The 17,599-nt window shown below is 43.4% G+C and overlaps 1 protein-coding gene across 1 annotated transcript; it reads right to left on the bottom strand.

Moving 5' to 3' along the window:
- Positions 1 to 6,821: 6,821 nt before the first annotated feature.
- Positions 6,822 to 16,915, bottom strand: psen1 (presenilin 1). Its single transcript, XM_034575652.1, has 11 exons — positions 16,621 to 16,915; positions 14,242 to 14,330; positions 12,309 to 12,670; positions 11,870 to 12,011; positions 11,423 to 11,490; positions 11,081 to 11,301; positions 10,151 to 10,249; positions 9,943 to 10,035; positions 9,696 to 9,869; positions 9,005 to 9,123; positions 6,822 to 8,842 (listed from the first exon to the last, which is right to left on the bottom strand). The coding sequence occupies exons 2-11, from the start codon at positions 14,278 to 14,280 to the stop codon at positions 8,687 to 8,689; spliced, it is 1,473 nt and encodes a 490-aa protein (XP_034431543.1). The 5' UTR covers positions 14,281 to 14,330; positions 16,621 to 16,915; the 3' UTR covers positions 6,822 to 8,686.
- Positions 16,916 to 17,599: the final 684 nt, after the last annotated feature.

Genomic DNA, 17,599 nt, shown 5'->3' with positions numbered 1-17,599 from the left:
CGACCAGGAGAAGAGAAAGTCCTGCTGGTTAAATCTCCTCCGCTGCGTCACCGCCGCGCTTTTCAACCAACGCGCACGCGGCGCAATTACAGCCCCCTCCTGGCGCACATGGAGAGCTTTTACGCGCACTCTGTAATTTCCCACTGTACAAATAACAGCCTGTTGTTGCGCGTGTTCGTTCGGTGCACGGTCCCCCCGACGAGCATGTTCCAGATGAGGGTCTTGAAAAGTTGATTCCCACTTTGCAGAAACCAGCAGTACAAACCCTCCGTGTAATACCAGGGTGCGCTGATCCACAGTCAGTCACTAATGTGAAGGGTTATTATGCTCAGAGGGAAATGTTCCTTAAAGAGAACTGGATGTTCACTGGGAGGTTTGTTGACAGATTTTAAATCTGCTTTTTCTTTTTGCTGACGTTAAAACCACAGGGCAAAGTATAGAAATCACCATATGTACAATCCATATGGAGGATTGTGTGAATATCTCAGTGATATTTCACTGTTTTTACCTTTTATCAACACATGTATGTTTTTCATTTGCATTTTGCCTCATCTCCTGTTGTTTTTAACTTGCTGTATAAATAAATCTGTATCAACTTGACCTGATATTGTATAATATAAAGGAATATTTCATGTTATGGACAATACAAGAACAAAAAACACTTTCTAATGATTTAAAAAAAGAAGTATGTTCACCAGGTGGAACATTGAGGACAAAAAGATTCAGAATCACGAGAACTATTTCTGACATTTTAACAGATTTTCAAACATTGTCTGTTTGTACATAGTAAAATCTATAATATTGATGTTTGAATTAAAGGGTGGAGGAACCTCTTCAAGGGGCTGAGGCGACATCAAAATGTTTGTATTGGTTAATATCAATAATTATCACGATTCCTTTTTAGTGTAAAGATTGATTTTTTGCTCCTGATTGACGGTTGTGGTTTTAAACTCGTCTTTACAAACTCTTGATAAACAGCAAAAACATTTTACAAATATGAATATAGCAGTTATGAGTTCTGCCTCCCATCAATATACATTGAACCTTGGTTAAATTGATATCGATGAAAACTCTATTTCGATAATTATTGATATAGTCTTGTTTTCCCGTCCCTAAACTACTTCTTCTTAAGAGGGGGGGTTTAATGTTTCTGTGGACTGCAGCTGTTTGCTGAGGTGTCTGGCGTCAGATGATGATGATGATGATGATGATGATGATGATGATGATGATGATGATACTCGATGCTAGTTGAGTATTAATAGTCCAAACAACTCTAACAGATCTTCACCTAAGCTAGTTGTTCCATAGCAAAGACATGGAATTCTCTCTGGTATCAAATGGACAATATAGGCTAATTGGTTAAGTATGTTGTTTTGTCATAGGCCTGTTAGTTGAGGTGTCTGACGTCAAATGGTGATGATGATGATGCTCACTGCTGGTTTTAGCCAAAACAACTCGCTAAAAGAGATCCTCCATCTTTGTTTTTTCCTGTATCTTGAAACTTGTCAGTGATCTGCTCCTTCTGCTGTTGGCCGTTAGCTCGCCCGCCATTAATCCAGTCAACATCACATTGTCCCTGTCGCGATGTGTTTCTTGTTAAAGATTAATAATAGATCATTAACTTTATCCAAGCATATTTATCTAGTAACTCATCCACCTCTGCTGCTTGTTTCAGGATGAAATGACGTTTGACTTTGGACTTTTTCCATCTGTGACAGTGTCTCCTCAAACTTTAACTTTAACTTCAACTACAAAAATAACCGTTTATCTCGAAAAAGCGCGACACCTTCTGACCTGACAAAACTTTAGCTACAATTCAGGACCATAAAATCCTGAATCATATTTCACAGCAATCTATTCAATAGTTAATTGAATGAATTAACATTTCAACAAAGAAAATCTCATCCATATAAAACACAAAGTCAGTGGGACTCATCCTCTGAGGACTATGAATATCTGCACAAAATAATAAAACTATGTGAAGTTTGAGGTCCACATTCTTCTGGAGCCCAAACATTACAATAGAGGTTAAAAACTCACACACACACACAAAGAAAACTAAAACAGTCCCTGAAGCCGATGTTTAATTTTCTCTTGTCAATAATTCAAAAGACTAATCTTGATTTAAACAAAAGTCCCTGAGAAGAGTTTGACTATTTAATTGCTATATCACGTTGAACATGTTCTGATTGCAGGAAAACGATGGACAGAAGTGATTATTTTCGGGTTTTAAAGAGGAAACCACCACTGCCGCTTCCAAAGCTGTGTTTAAACATATATGGTTCCCGTCTTTTCGAGCCCTCCCCTCTCCTCTCTTCTGTGTTTGGGGGGGGTTGAGGTTTTTCAGAACGTGCCAATGACATCTAAAAACAAACACCCAGAACTGCTGATATTATGTAATTGTGGGCTCATGTAAAAATACATCAGGGTGTAATGTGCACTTGTGTTGACTTTGAGTCTGGGAGTCATTCAGAGTGTGGAAGCCGCCGGAGCATCGTGGCGGGCTCCAGACTTTTCACACGCATCATTCACCAAACAGACAAAACAACGTTAACACGTTTGTTTGTCTACAACTTTAAGTTTAACCGAATGACTCACATGAGCATAAATATGACATAACATAACATAACACATGTGTACAGGTAACCACGACCTCTGTGTCCACTCGGCGTCGTGCCAGGAGAAACTCGACATAATCCCAGTGGACCATCAACCAGAAATGAAGCTTCCACCTCCATTTCCAGCTCAACCTTTTCATTGAGAACGTACATTTTTGCCATCTGGGATATGTATAGCTCCAAAATAGTATATAATGTACATCTGGAGCAGTATAATCCAGCTGTGGTTTGAAGCACATGTACAGTTTTTTAACAACGTATGTTTTCTGTACAGTACACGAGGATCCTATAAAGAGACATGTGATGCTGAGAGTAAAAGCGTCGCACAGTAAAAATACACTGGTGCATGTGAAAGTCCTGAATTAATGTTTCTAATGTAAAAAGGACTTAAGTATTTATATCTAAAAGTAAAAGTATTACCATAGCAGAGACGTGACCCCTGTGAGTGTTTTATTACATATTATATTATTATTGTTGATGAATCCATTTGTAAGCAGGATTTAACATTTTCTAAGTTTCTAAGAAAAATGTAAATTATACTGATGGCCCATGTGGTAAATGATGAATATCTCCCGAATGGCACAACACAAATTCACACCACCTTTGGTTTACATGCGTTATGGCTGTGTTGTGGCCCAGATGTGGCGAACTGCCCAGGTGCCGTCATTCCATGAGCCAGATGTGGGATGTGATCCGATCAAATGCTCCAGAACAGCTGCTGAATTGGCCTCCATCACTTTCATTTGACATCAAACTCTTGTTTTAAACAAGAGAATATTGAAAGGACCCTGGGGGCCCAGGACAAAGTGACCCCTCCTCTCATTTCAATGAACAAACTCTGAAATTATGAGGCTTTTGGCAGAAAGTCAGTGACATGGGGTCTCAATCATAGAATTTAAGGAAACATGGTTCTGCCTTTCATTTTCAAATGTGTCTTTGTCTGTAACCAAATCTGAAAGACGTTAAATTCTGGGTTCACGTCCCCACGCCCTGCAGGAGGAGACCATGTGTTGTTGGTGACCCAGTTTTCCTTCATGACAGAGGTGCTGCCCCTCGTTTTCTATAAAGTAAAACCCACACAGATTTGAGAAAGCATTCAGTTTCAATAAGCTTTTTTAATTCGGGTTTCAGGGTCAATAAAACCCGGTTAAACCCCACGTGTAGTTCTAATGGTCTCAACATGTCTTATAAACACCACAGGGAGAAATTACAGAGAACACGATGAACAAAGAACATCTTCAACTCTGGTGATTTTCACTTTCAGACATTTGAACAACAAGATGGACGACATGGCCTCTCCCACAAAGTGAAGCCAAAGCATCTTTATCGCCCCCTGGTGGCTGGCTGAAGTATAGTTAACACCCTCCTACGTCTGCTGTGAAAAAGGCCCATGGACTGAGACCCAGTGCGGTGGGAGGCACCTTGGAGCTTCACACCTCACAAGGTCGACGGCCTGGAGGGATAATCAGGTATTTTTAGCACCTTGACTTCTACAAAGTACAAAAATATGTGACCACCCACTTCTTCTGCTCAGCGAACAACTAAAAGTAGCATCCAGTGGCTGCTATCAAATAAAATCTTTACAGGTTTTACAGCCCGGCTTCCAGGCATGTTGTTGTTTTAATTATAGAAACCAAATGAGCACAATTTCTTTATGTGAAATCTTCACCCCCTTTTCGAAACCCCCCTTTTCAGACGGATTCCACACTTTCCACATTTCTCCGAGACCTCCAGGATTCCTGCTCGTTAAGCCGTGGATTTAAAAAGAGCCCTACACCACAGGAGGTTAACATTCAAATTACTAAACTTTATGTACACACATGGAGACAAAAAACACACCCTTTCTATACGTTACAGAGAACAGCTCGGTTTAGCTTCCATTCCCTCCCAGTCTTTACACGTCTTCAACTTTTATCATCTGCAAAACCAGGTCCCCTCCACCTGCTCCCCTGTGGCCTTCAGAGATGGCGGCTGAGCTTCTGCGCCTGCCTCTCCTTTGCATTAAAGGCATATTTCGTGTCCTGTAGCTGGTCTATGACCTCCTTGGCCTCCTTCATCTCCGCGGCGAGCTGGTTGTACTTCTCCACCAGCTCCTGGTTCTCCCGGCGGAGCTCCACCACCAGCTGGCTCAGCTCCTCGCTCTGCTTCCCACAGTGAAGCTTCAGCTGCTCCATCTCGGAGAGCGTCTCCTCCATGCGCTTCACCAGGCTCTCCAGCTGGTCCTTGGACATCCTCTTTGGCAGTTTCTCTTTCCTTCTGTCCGAGCTGCGTCTCCTTTCTCCTGTGATGTTGAGCGTCTGTGCTTGTTTCCTGTCTGGAGCGATTATTTAAGTCTAATCCTCAATTCCTCACATCTCTCACATGGAGCAGACGTCCCTCCCTGCGAAGTAATCCCTTTAGCAGAGCTATCCTGGGAAACCTCCAACGCACACAGGTGTGACACACGTCGTCTCCTGCATAAATCCACACCATACGGAGGATGACAGTGATTGACAGCTGACCTCAGATCACTCTGTAGTCTCATCAAGTTGTCAGCAAATAAGCTTAAAGATCTACAAAGTAATACGACATCTGATCTAACGTCTCAAACGAAACAGAGACAGAGGATTCACACTTCTGTCGATGGGAGTTCTTCAGTATTTGGGAAAAACAGGTTTGATGTGTTAATCTTATCTGGGAAAAGCTGCCAAACAGTTTCAAGAGCAACATAATCTGAGCAGAGCAGGTGTCTGGAGCCGATGCAGCAGAGGCCTTATGGAATTAGCTCTGTGGTCGTTGGCCACCTGAGCTGCAGGACTCACATGCCAGGATGAGGCCTTCCTGAGGGCCTCAGTCTGAGGCTAAGCATCCTGGGTAAACTGCCACACTGTTCCACTGTCCCTGCCAGCGAGCACGGCCTTAACAGTCTCCATGGTGACAGCTAATGCATCCAGCGCTCCGGGCGGCGTGCCAAACGCGCCCCGTCAGCCAGTTGGCATCGGGGGACGGCGAGCGCGGGATGCCAGTGGATCAGCATGCAGAGGAATTTTCACATTGTTCCCACCGTCTGCAGAGATGCTCTGCGTCAATTCCGGGGCCGGTTCGCTCAGTGGAAATCTGTGCAGATGAAGCGTGAGAGACGAGAGCGTTTTGTCATTGTGTGAAATTATGAAACAGTGTTGGGCTTGACCTTTGACCTCCTGAGCAGAGGGGGACAATAACAACAGGAAACAGTTTAACAACGTCACTGAGCTTTATCTGCTGTTTTGTGCTTTATATCTAGTTCGCAGAGGAGAAGTTCGAGCACTTACTCAAGTTCAGTAATCAAGTATTAAATATAATTGATATTTAAATATGATGTTATAACCTGACATAAAACAGATAAACAACTTCAACATTACGATTCTCAACCAGCGTGAAGATGCTTAAACGACAAATACATATGAATTGGAAAGACATGACAGAGAATTCAGGAATTTGGAAGAGCATTATCGATGTCTCCTGTTTCCCAGCAGCTTATCATTCTACGAGTGATTTAATAACAGTGCTCCTGTGATTTAATCCTGCACTTAAAGATGGATTTATGAGATACAGAATAAAAAAAAAGGAATGGACAAAACTGAAACAAAAGGGAAGTCAAGATAACCTGAGTTTTAAGGATAAAAAAAAAGTGTCCCAGTACTTTGACGCTATTAAAATATTTAGCACAGATGTATGTTTTTGTATTTTTGATCATTTCCATTGTGTAATTCATTAACTGTTGATCTCTCTGAGCAGATGATTGAAGATTAATCCCGTCTGTCATCATGGATCTATCAGCTGATTGATAATAATGTGGATGTAGAAACCATTTGAAACGTTTTGATTTAACAAAGATGGAAACTTGGTCCATCTAAGTTAATCTAAAGGACGGGAGACAGTGAGAAGGGATCGGGCTCCAGCTTCACCCCTGACCCTTGATAAGTGGTACAGATAAAGGATGGATGAACAGTGTGGGGGGGGGGGGGGGGGGGGGGGGGGGGGGGGACTCTGCTCTCAAAGCATCTAACGCAGCCATAACACAGCCGACCACAAGCACAGTCACTACTTGTCACGGAAGATGAAACCAAAAACCAAAACCAAGACTATGATTTCACACATAACCACTGTAAGTGCTGCAGTGCACGACACTGGGAAAAACACATTTGGTGTGTGGGTGTGCAACAATAAACAAAAAAGGAACTATTTTAAGTTTTATTGTTTATTAAAAAAAGAACAAAATCAGAATTGAATAACCTTGCATAACACACATATGCATGTGAAGGACAGAAGAAAAAAAAAAAAAAAAGAGCCAGTCACCCGACATATTCCCCGACAACAAGTAGGAGGAAACAAATGTTATTTCTTTTCTCGGCAAACACGAGACTCGAGTCCAACATCAGACGAGCGACCGGTGCAGCTCGTCTTCACTCCGCAGCTCAGCCTCATCTCGTGTACGAGACGCCGCAGGTTCATACACATCTCAATGTTTCATACCAGAACATTACTTTCTTACTTTTTTGGTTTTTCCATTTGATTAAAACGGTCAATTAGGATCATATTTTCCTAAATGTTCCTCAAATTCATGTATCAAATTGAGCTACATCTATTGCTCCCTCATTTGTTTTTCAATATTTCTTTCACAATTTTTGTCCCATTTTGCGTCCCTGCTAACATCCACCCCCCCCCCCCCGTTTCAAAAAGTACAAAATGTCTCTTCTGCATATCTTGAAAAAACGATGTCTGTGTATAGATGAAATGATTTAATTTGATGTAGCATAGTTCGAGACAGCACCAGGCGAGCGTCATGACGGCGGCTGTAGCCTCAAGGTTCAGAGGTTGTGACCAGATGATCACAGGTTACAATCCCTGGACGTGTTTAAATAAAAAACAAATGACATCTCAGTCAGGGTAGAGAATGAAAAGCACATTTCTGTCCCACAATAACGACGACGACGACTACGACTACCGAAATGCCCTTGAGCAAGGCACTGAACCGCCAACTGCTCCAGCAGAACTGCTCAGTGGCCCACAGCACATGGCTAACATGGCAGGCAGGTCTCAGGTGTGAGTGTGTGTGTGAACTTTACTTCCTATGCAGGCTGTGAATTCAAAAAGTGATTTAAGGTCAGAGTTAAGGTCAGAGAATACGGTGAAATCAGCTTCAGTGTCACAACAACACTCAAATTTCTGGATTTACATTTTTTTCACCACCACTTTCCCACATGCGAAAGATCCTCATGTTCAAAACATCCTGTTCAGTGCAAATCTTTCTGGGTGCAAGTCGCTCGGGCGTCAGAGCTTTAGTTTGTGTCTAGAGTGAAGAAAAGGGTCTTAACCATTCTGAACAGCGGTGAGGAAAGCACGCTCCGGTGACGGACAGCTCACACGGAATCAAACTACACATTTACCAACCGATCTACAACACCTATCATTGTTGAGTGTCCATTGGTGTGATGAAGGCTTTTCAAATCTTCGGTTAATCACGGGGGGGGGGGGGGGGGGGGGGTCATGTAAACGGATTGGAGATGAGGAAGATGTTTACGGGAAGATTCGATCCAGAGAATCACCTCCTTCTGCTCAACAGCTACCGCGCCTAGGTGTCCATGAGCAAGGCACCTCCTGCTGAGCCCCAGCTAGAGTGGTTGTACTGGGAAGCTCCCAGATGTGTGTGTGTGTGAGAAGGTGAAGCAGGGCGCTGCAGGAAAAAGACGCAGACGAGCTCTTGAGAAGCTTCCCTGGATAAATAAAGGTAAAATCCTCTCACTAACTTTGTGCCTGAGACCGGTGATCGAGAGATGACGTCCCAAGTCGAGCCAGAAATGTCACTTCTTGGTTTAAAACAGACATAAAATATCTAAGAACAGCTGCTGTGGGGAAAACCCTCTCTTGGCGCCAGAAAGAAAGGCAGAGCAAAAACTACATGTGTCCCATCATCATGAGTTCTTAGGAGGGGACGTGGGGGCGGGAGGGGCCCCTGCATCATCCTTTGTTCCCCGGCTGTGAAGGGACCGCTCTCGTGTTGTTGGCCAGAGAGCTATGTAGGTGAGGGTTATCAGGCCAGCGTCCTGCTAAACGTAGAACTGGTGTAGCGCCAGCTTGTCCATGAAGGGCCGTACCAGGTTGTCGGTGGCAAAGTAGAAGACCAGGCCGAAGAAGATGGAGATGGGCAGAGCGGGGAGCGCCTTCTTGAAGATGGCGAGGAGGAGCAGGGTCAGACAGAGGCCCTGCAGACAGAATAAAACAGGAAATAACACAATGAGTGCTAGTGTACCAAACACCCTCAGCTCTGTTTACGGTTCACATAACGTGGGGTTGGATGTTGCGCTGAGAGACAGAGATGAGGTTGTGGGGACTTGACACCGAAATAAGCAGCTGTGGTCACTCACAATGAGGATGGCGACAAAGCAGGCGAGCGTGGTGTTCCAGTCGCCGCTGGCTGCGGCCGAGGCCTTTCCCACCAGCATGCTGTAGAAGATGAAGTCTCCGAGCCCGAGCTTGACGCCCCCTGAGAACACGGGACGACACCACATTCAGGGTGGAGTTAATTCAAAAACAAGAGTTGCTCCGGCCCCACGCCCTCCAACCCCTATAGAAATCTTTTTTCTCAGCTGTAATTACTGTACAAACGAGAGCGCCGACCCCGTACTTACTGAAGCTGTAGGTTAGAAAAGAGCGCCGGCCCTCAAATAGTACAGACATGAAACCTAGCAATTGCCATGAATAATCGTGTCCTAATCTGCTGCGACTAAAAACAGTCCACTGCCAGAAAACATGGAGTCGCATTCACAAACACCAATTTCACAGAAACGAGAAAACATAAATAACATTCTGGAAATGTTTAGTGTGTTTGGAGGGAACAGAGAGATGATGATCACACAGTGAGGAGGAGGCCGGCAGATCATCTGGGTGTGAACACAACTCAAATCTACAGTATTTAAAACCTAGAAACTAATATGTTAACATATTTAAGTCAGTTTATTGAATTTAGGCTTTTTAAGACCCTGTGGATAATCACATGGTTGAATCAACACTGTGCATCTGTGTTTGGATATAAACGGTTCTGCTGTCAGCACTCACTCTCCTCGTCGTCATCGTCAACAGGAGGACGCTCAGAGGGCATCTCCTGGACCTCCCGCCTGGTGTCGTCTGTGGACTGGAGCGGTCCCAGCTGGTGCTCCTGCTGGTTGACCCAGTTTGAAGTGAAGCCGCCGTCGTCCTGTGACGGGCTGGAGGGGCCGGGAGACGCCACGGCTGCAGACGAGTGTTATCAGTTAGACTAAACAACAATCGTGAGGAGAACATCCCCCCCCCCCCCCCCACTCACCTTCTTGAGGGACTTGTTGCGGCGAAGCTGCTTCTGTCGAGTTCCTCTTCGGCCCGTCTGTGTCGGCCATGTTGACGAGCCACACCATTGTAGCTGGGGAAGAAGAGAGCGAGTCAAACTGTCGGTTTAAGGTTTGTTTTACAAGAAGAGCCAAAGAGGAATAACACATGTTAAACAGCTTGTCTTGGATAGTCAGAGTCAGTCTTACAAGAATAGATGAGCGCTGGGAAGATGGGCTCGTTCCTCTCCTGAGCCGTCTCCACCAGGATCCTCAGGGGTCCTTTGGGACAGAGCACCGCTAACAGATCTGTGAGAGGAGAGAAGACAGAGGACACTTTGAAAAGCTGAGAACACATCAGCCGGACATCTGTGAGACCAGGAGGCCAAACTGGCTCTGACTGAGTGGAGAGCTGGTCTACAAGTAACGATGAGTGCATTTGACTCTACAATGAAGTTTGGAGTATTTGATTTAGCCACACAAAACAATTTCAACATACAAAATGACTAAGTGATTGTTATTTAATCGAAAACACCAATCTGCTACGGCAACTAAAGTCAATTAGCCACAATCATTATTGTCCACAACCCACTGTTTTGACCAATCAACTCTTCAGCAAGACAGAAGCTTAAGAGAAATTGGTCAAGCAGCTGATTTGAGTCCAACTTCCTTTCCTGGTAGATTGGTCTTTCATCACACATTTGCTTAACGCGTTTGGGCAAAGGCTTCAGGGCTTGACACACACGTGTTTACTTTCATCACACCACCTCTTTATTTCATTTACACATGCAGCTGGAAAGAAAAACAAATCCTTACAATAAATGAGATCCTACTGGAGTTGTTGCATTTTACTTTTTGATAAACTAGTCTTTGGTTCAGATGTTTTTGGTTTTTACGATTTTGAAAAGGCTAAAAAGTTGCTAAAAAGTTTATCTCTTTACTTGTGTTACAAAAAATGATTCTGTATTTTAGAAAGAAAGTCAGATTGCACATTTTGAGTTTTCCCTTTGTCTTCACGCACTAAAAGGAAGCAGATGACCGAACGCTGCAGCACAAAAACATCTTCAAGCAGTTGATTAAAGACGTATTTCTTCCTTAAAAGCACAAAGGTCAGAGCAAGGAGGAGAGGACAGGATTTACCGTAGACTGAGATGACAGCTAATATAAGCCAGGCGGTCCACTCTGGCAGGTACTTGATGAAAACCAGGGCCATGAGGGCGCTGATCATGATGAGGTAGGCCTGCTGAAGCCTCAGAGGTCCTTTCCAGTGAATGCAGATCATGCCCACCACTCCGAAGTTCCAAATGATTATCGCCAGGGTGAAATAGTCCATGGCCACATTGTAGGTCTTGAAAACCTCTCTGTTGGACAAAGCAGAGACAGGGTGAAAATACCTGGAGAGGCTCCATCGATCATCGTCAAGAAGTGACAACGTGACACGAGAATCTATGAAAGATCAAAGGCTCGGGGCGGGGGGCTTACTTGAGGTAGATGTAGGAGAAGAAGAAGAGCAGGAGGAGAGAGGAGAGGAAGAGCCAGCCTTGGATCACCTGTGGAGGAGAAGTCATGGGAATGTTTCAACTTGCAAAAATGTGCTTCTCGTGTTTGTTTTTAAAACTACCAAGACGACCAGGTGGGTGGCTCATTGTCCTGAAGTGCTCAGCCCCACCTGTCTGCTGCTCAGAGTGAGTGGCTTGAACCGGAGTTTAAACGGATTAAAGGTTTAAACCATTAAACATTAGACGAAACTCAAGCAGGTTATTTTAAACTTAATTTACATGATAAACCTCCACAGGAATGTGCAGCTTTACAGAAAGTGCTTCATAAACATTTTCTTCACTATTCTATTGGTTTCGGTGCAGAGCAACTCGCACACCTCTTCAACATCTAAATGTAATGCAGCCATTTTAACGGGAGCTGAAGTTGTACCTTGTAGCAGCGGTACTTGTATAACAGCACCAGCACCAGCGTCATCACGATGATCACAGTGATCATGATGGTGGCGTTCAGGATGGAGTTGAGCGCTCGCTGTCCCACCGTGTCGGTGTCTTCAGGAAACGGCGTGTAGATCCTGAGGGGGACATTTCAAAGAACGATGAAAAAAACTGTATTTGTCTGTAGCTGTTTTCACTGTGGTCGTTTAGATTCGAATGACTCTGGATAAGAGGTAAAGATATATAATGTTTTAAGATCTTATGCAATAACACTGATGTCCTGGTATTCAAACTATGTAGGACAGATACAGTCTATGTTGCATTAACTCCACCTAGTGGCGCTGCAGCTGTATTGTATTTTCATTACAACACCATGTGAGTATGGAACAAGTGCCACATTTTTTCCCAGCCTATCAGCATCCAGCATCACTTACAGTCTCTGTCCGTCATTCTGGGTGTAGAAGCTGACGGACTTGATGGTTGCCACGACAACCACCATGCAGAGGGTGACGGGAACGAACAGCATGATGACGTGTTTGGCCCCGTACTTCAAGGTCAACTCCTCGTCCTCGTCCTCCTCGCTCTCCATCACACGTGGGGGTCGAGCGGCGGGAGGTTGTCCGTTCTGCTCCGGCCCGCTGCCGTTGCCACCTGCACCGCCACCTGCACCGCCCCCTCCGCCGCCATCGCCGCCTCCCCCCTCAGCTCCTGAACTTCCCCTGGACCGCGCTCTGGTCACCGCGCCCTCTTGTGGCTGCTGGGCGGGTTCAGGAGGCGCACTGGACTCCTGTTGGTCCTGTGGATCGAGGGAGCCGTTCTTTAAGAGGAATTCATGCAATACTGGTGTAGTGACAGTTTAAAGGGTATTTCTATAATTATATAAACACATACAAAGCTAAATATATATATTTACAGATAATTATGAGAGTGTAGATTAAGCATAGCAAAAATAACACCAGGAATTTTTCAGAATCAACAAGATCAAGCCTGTTGACCAAGTATTTCCTCTAGGTGTGGTCCAATAACTACGAAGACTTCTGGGACGTCCTGATGGGCTGAGACAGTAAGATTCTTGTATTGTATCTGAACAAGAGCATAATTTTTACCCTCTGACAAGGAGGTGGCGTTCGTTTGGTTTGTCTGTCAGTTAGTCAGCAAGATGACGCAAAACTACCGGATGGATTTGGTTATGTTCAGGGTGCGGATCCGGATCAGGGCGCAGATCCAGGAATATTTTTGTTTTCACTTTCTTAAACTTAAAGATCTATTGGCTTTTTTTTCAACATTTGCATCCTCAGAGAATAATTCATTGATCTTGATGAAAATAATCAGGTGGTTTTTTTTGGGGGGGGGTGGATATTTTTGAGTGTGTGCAATTTGGTGCAACTGCAAATAAAAGTGTGGATCTAGTGAATTTAAATGTGGTTTCATGGGGGACTTCCAGTTTCAGCTGGAACAGTTTTTGTTGGCAGCTGCTTTCGGGTCGTCTGTGTTAGCGGATCAGAGCTCAACTGGCACATTTACACTCACTACACCAGTTCCCAGATAGCAACACTGCGCTCGTTCCCGCCCACCCCGAGGATCTGTTCAGTCAGGAACCGGATAAAGAGAAAATTCAAGGAGACTGTGTGACCTGAAACTCTCAGGGCCGGCAGGCGAGTCGAGACACGAAGCGATCTTTTCGGGTTCAGAGAAATGAAAACAGGAGGCATCTCTGGGGACTGATCGGACTAGTGAAAGCTGCCACAGCTCTGATAAACAGGCTGTTGTACAAAGTGACCTCACTGTGTGGTTTGCCGCATTGTAGCTCAGTGCTGGGAATAAGGCCAATGTTCGGAACAAGGGCACAACACACACGGACTACTTTACTGGATCAGTGTAAGTTGACCGTTTGTTGAGGTGCAGTGATTCTGTGACAGGAAAACAAAATGTGTTAAACGTCCTTTATAGCCTCATATTGACCTGAATGACCTATTTGAGACCCCCCCCCCACCACCACCACACACACACACACACACACAGATATTGTTGTACTGTACATACACAACTGTTATTGTGTAAACACAAAACAAGAATTGCTGAGCAGACTGTGACAGTAAAAGTACTTTGACCCCTTGAATGTACCAGAGGCCACACCTTTATTTAGTGAGAGCAGAGACAGAACTCTTACATTCATGCATCTACTTTGTTCTGACACCTTTCTCCTCCTTCTCACAACTTCATATATGAAAGAAGCCAAAGTAATTTAAGACGGGCTGACGGTGACGTGACACTGAAACACTTTGTTGCCAGGAACTGAACTGTGGGCTAATCATTACACAATGCACCGACGCTGAGAGCGCAACTGCGACATTTTCGCATACTCACCATATTGTTTTCAATATCCATTTCAATGTTGTTCACCATCGTTGGCTCGGCAGACACTTGTCCTCACATGCAAACCAAATTCTTGTGCCCTGATGAAAGAGAACAGAGGACAATATTCAGCTTATGGCCCCTGAAGAGGCCACAAATCAATTGAGTAAATAAAAAAACACATTACACTGATGTTGGATTCAGAAAAGAGCAGATTGGTGCTTTAATGTTTTAAGTCACAGTCTGTTTCAATTCCCAAAGATTCACTGTAATCGTTCCTGCTGTCTACACTGACTCTACAGAACTCACTCAGTCCTCATTCTCATCAAAAATACTTTTTAAAGACATGATCAAAAATTGTATGATCATTATTTTTATGTATTTTAACTTTTGATATTTGTAATGTAACGCATGTTTTAAATGTTTGATATTGGTATTGTAATGTACGTTTTAAATGTTTGATATTGGTATTGTGATGTACGTTTTAAATGTTTGATATTTGTGTGTATGTTTTAAATGTGGACCCCACTAAAAGTAGCTCTGTCTTAGGGTAGAGCTAATGGGGATCCTTCTAAATAAACAAATGATCAGGTTTTCAGTCTTGTATGTAAATGAATTAAATGGGTATTTCACAACCTCTTCTTCTGAATCATTAAATCCCTTCTTTGTGTTTCACAGTGTGTTCTCTTGCTGAGCTGCAGTGGAGAGAGACAGTGAAATCTGTACTAAAACACTGAATCTTTAGGAGACACCAGCCGTTCACCAGCCAACTCTTTAATTCTCTGGTCACTGGGGGGGGGATGAGGCTCGACAGTTTCTCTTGACACAGCGAGAACTTTCACGCCACAGGAAGCTAATAAGAAACCTAAGTTAATATGTAAGCCTGGTTATAGAAGAATACATCACAGGGACTAATTTAGTGAACACAAGTACATGTGAGCTGTGTGACATGAATCACACATGTTTTATTTCAGTAAAAGTGCTTCACTTCAAGTCCTTTGTTTATATTTTTAAGTTTGTAAAAGCACAAATGCATCATAAGCAAAATATATTTTAGGCATCAAAAGTAAGAGGAGTAATTCTGGAGAAAAAGTTGCACCTCTGGTAAATATATTATTAAACACCAGGGCTGGGTGATGTGGCCAAAAACTATATCAAGATATAACATTCACATCAGTCGATGTCGTTAATTATCACAACTGTTCATGAAACCAGCTTAAAGACAGAAGACACGGCTTTAACTCTTCTTTATGAGCAGAGTCATAAATCCGAGGTCAATCAATAATATGTTATACCTGCTGACACAATGAAGAAGCAATATATCAATTTAAACTGGACTTTTGTAATGATATTGTGATGATCATTGATAGTGTTTTATTGCCCCGCCCTGTTAGATACAATATTATTAGATCATCAACCAGGAAGGAAATGTGCAGCAGCTGCAGAATCAGGTGAACGACCTGAATTCTACATCTGCAATGAAACCAATAACCATGTGGTGCCTCCGATTTTAACCTGTGTGTGTGTGTGTGTTTCCTTTCCATCACAACATGTGAGCATTATATGAAGCTGGAGTATGAACCCATCATTTATAACAAAAAATATGAAAGCAACTTTGCAGCAAACCTGTGCTGCACTGAAACTACAAGTGTAAACTCTTTAACTGAGCAACATTCATTTCTGATTGTGCAATTTAATGGCTAATGTGAAATCAAGCCTCACACTGTATATATCATCATCCACACTCTATATATCCTCTTTACTGTACATATTATCAAACTGTATATATCATCACACTGTATATATCCTCCTCACACTGTATATATATCCTCATATTCTCTTTACACTGTGTTTATTACTAGTTATGATCCATGTAGGTTTCTATCCCGCAGGTTTACCGGTGACTCGCCTCTTTGCATCCTCACCTGTGTGACTCTACTTCTCCCCTGTGAGGATTAAACTGAGATAAACATATAATCAAAACCATGTATAAAGTAAAACAGTAACTATGACTACTAACCATAGCAATGAAATGAACCGTTAGACACCAACCTGTGGACTTCACATGTAACACGCGAACTCCGGCGGGGGACGTGACGTTCATGTGACCGAAGGGAAACCCGCGGCTAATTGGTAATTGATTGAACGAGCGAAGGTTTAATGAGACTTGACGCTAACGTGGTTTGTCAATTGGGGCTAACGCGAAGCTAACAGTTCCCACTGGGCTCCTCGTTCCTCGGGGCTGCGCCGCTGCAGCAGCTAGTTAGCTCACAGGGTCCTAACGGCACCGGGAGGCAGCGGCCGAGCTAGGTGGCTAATGCTACATGACTCACTCGGGGAACAGGGGGGAGAACTGGAGAAACCCGCCGGACAGAGAGGAGACGAACTCACCTGCTACAAGCTGAAGAGAAGCTGCTGGGTGTGAGTTGAGGGTTTGAAACCCGGGTGCTTTCCCCTCTTTGTTGTTCCTGTGTGTCCACTGAGCATCCGGGCGCCGCTGGAAACTACTTCCGGTTTCTGCTGTCGCACACCGGGGCGCGTTCACGGCCACGGCGCGTGTTTCACGTTTCTCTCGTTAACGATCCGGTGAAATAATTAATTCAACATCGTGACTCAGTTTTGATCTTTAAAGCAAAGAGGGACTGAAAACACATCTGTGAGGAAATAAAGTGTGGCCGTGCTGCGTTCAGGTGCTGCTGCTGGAGCGGGGGTACGGTGGCCGAGAGAGATCAACGCACTGCAAATTAAGGGAACACATGCAAATAGATAATAAGAAACGTGCAAATTAAGGGAACACATGCAAATAGATAATAAAAAACGTTCAAGTTAAGAGAACACATGCAAATAGATAATAAAAAACGTGCAAGTTAAGAGAACACAAGCAAATAGATAATAAAAAACGTGCAAGTTAAGAGAACACATGCAAATAGATAATAAAAAACGTTCTAATTAAGGGAACACGTGCAAATAGATAATAAAAAACGTTCAAGTTAAGAGAACACATGCAAATAGATAATAAAAAAACGTGCAAGTTAAGAGAACACATGCAAATAGTTAATAAAAAACGTGCAAATTAAGAAAACCACTTCCTCAATTTGAGGATAAACGTGCGGCAAAAACTAACAACACGTGCAAATGTAGAAACTGCAAAAAGTCACAACACATGCAAATACAGAACGAACATATTCAATTTCCACATAACTTTATTCCATAAGTTAAATGTGAAGGGTCACATTAATGAAGTGTTGAGATAGTGTGAATAAATCAAATATCTTAAAAGTGATTTAATTAAATATATGATGTGATTAATGTGTATATTAATATATAAGTTTAACATCATTCAATCAAGTCACTCTCTAGTTATTTGATT

Source organism: Hippoglossus hippoglossus, chromosome 22 (assembly GCF_009819705.1).
Source record: "Hippoglossus hippoglossus isolate fHipHip1 chromosome 22, fHipHip1.pri, whole genome shotgun sequence".
In the NCBI taxonomy this organism is placed as follows: Eukaryota; Metazoa; Chordata; class Actinopteri; order Pleuronectiformes; family Pleuronectidae; genus Hippoglossus; species Hippoglossus hippoglossus.
This window is presented reverse-complemented; position numbering and strand designations above follow the sequence as displayed.

Coding starts and splice junctions, on each gene's coding strand:
- psen1 (XM_034575652.1), bottom strand. CDS start 14,280: ATGGTGAACAACATTGAAATGGATATTGAAAACAATATG. Junction 12,671..14,241: donor TGGATATTGAAAACAATATG/GTGAGTATGCGA, acceptor CTCGATCCACAG/GACCAACAGGAGTCCAGTGC. Junction 11,491..11,869: donor ACAAGTACCGCTGCTACAAG/GTACAACTTCAG, acceptor TCTCCTCCACAG/GTGATCCAAGGCTGGCTCTT.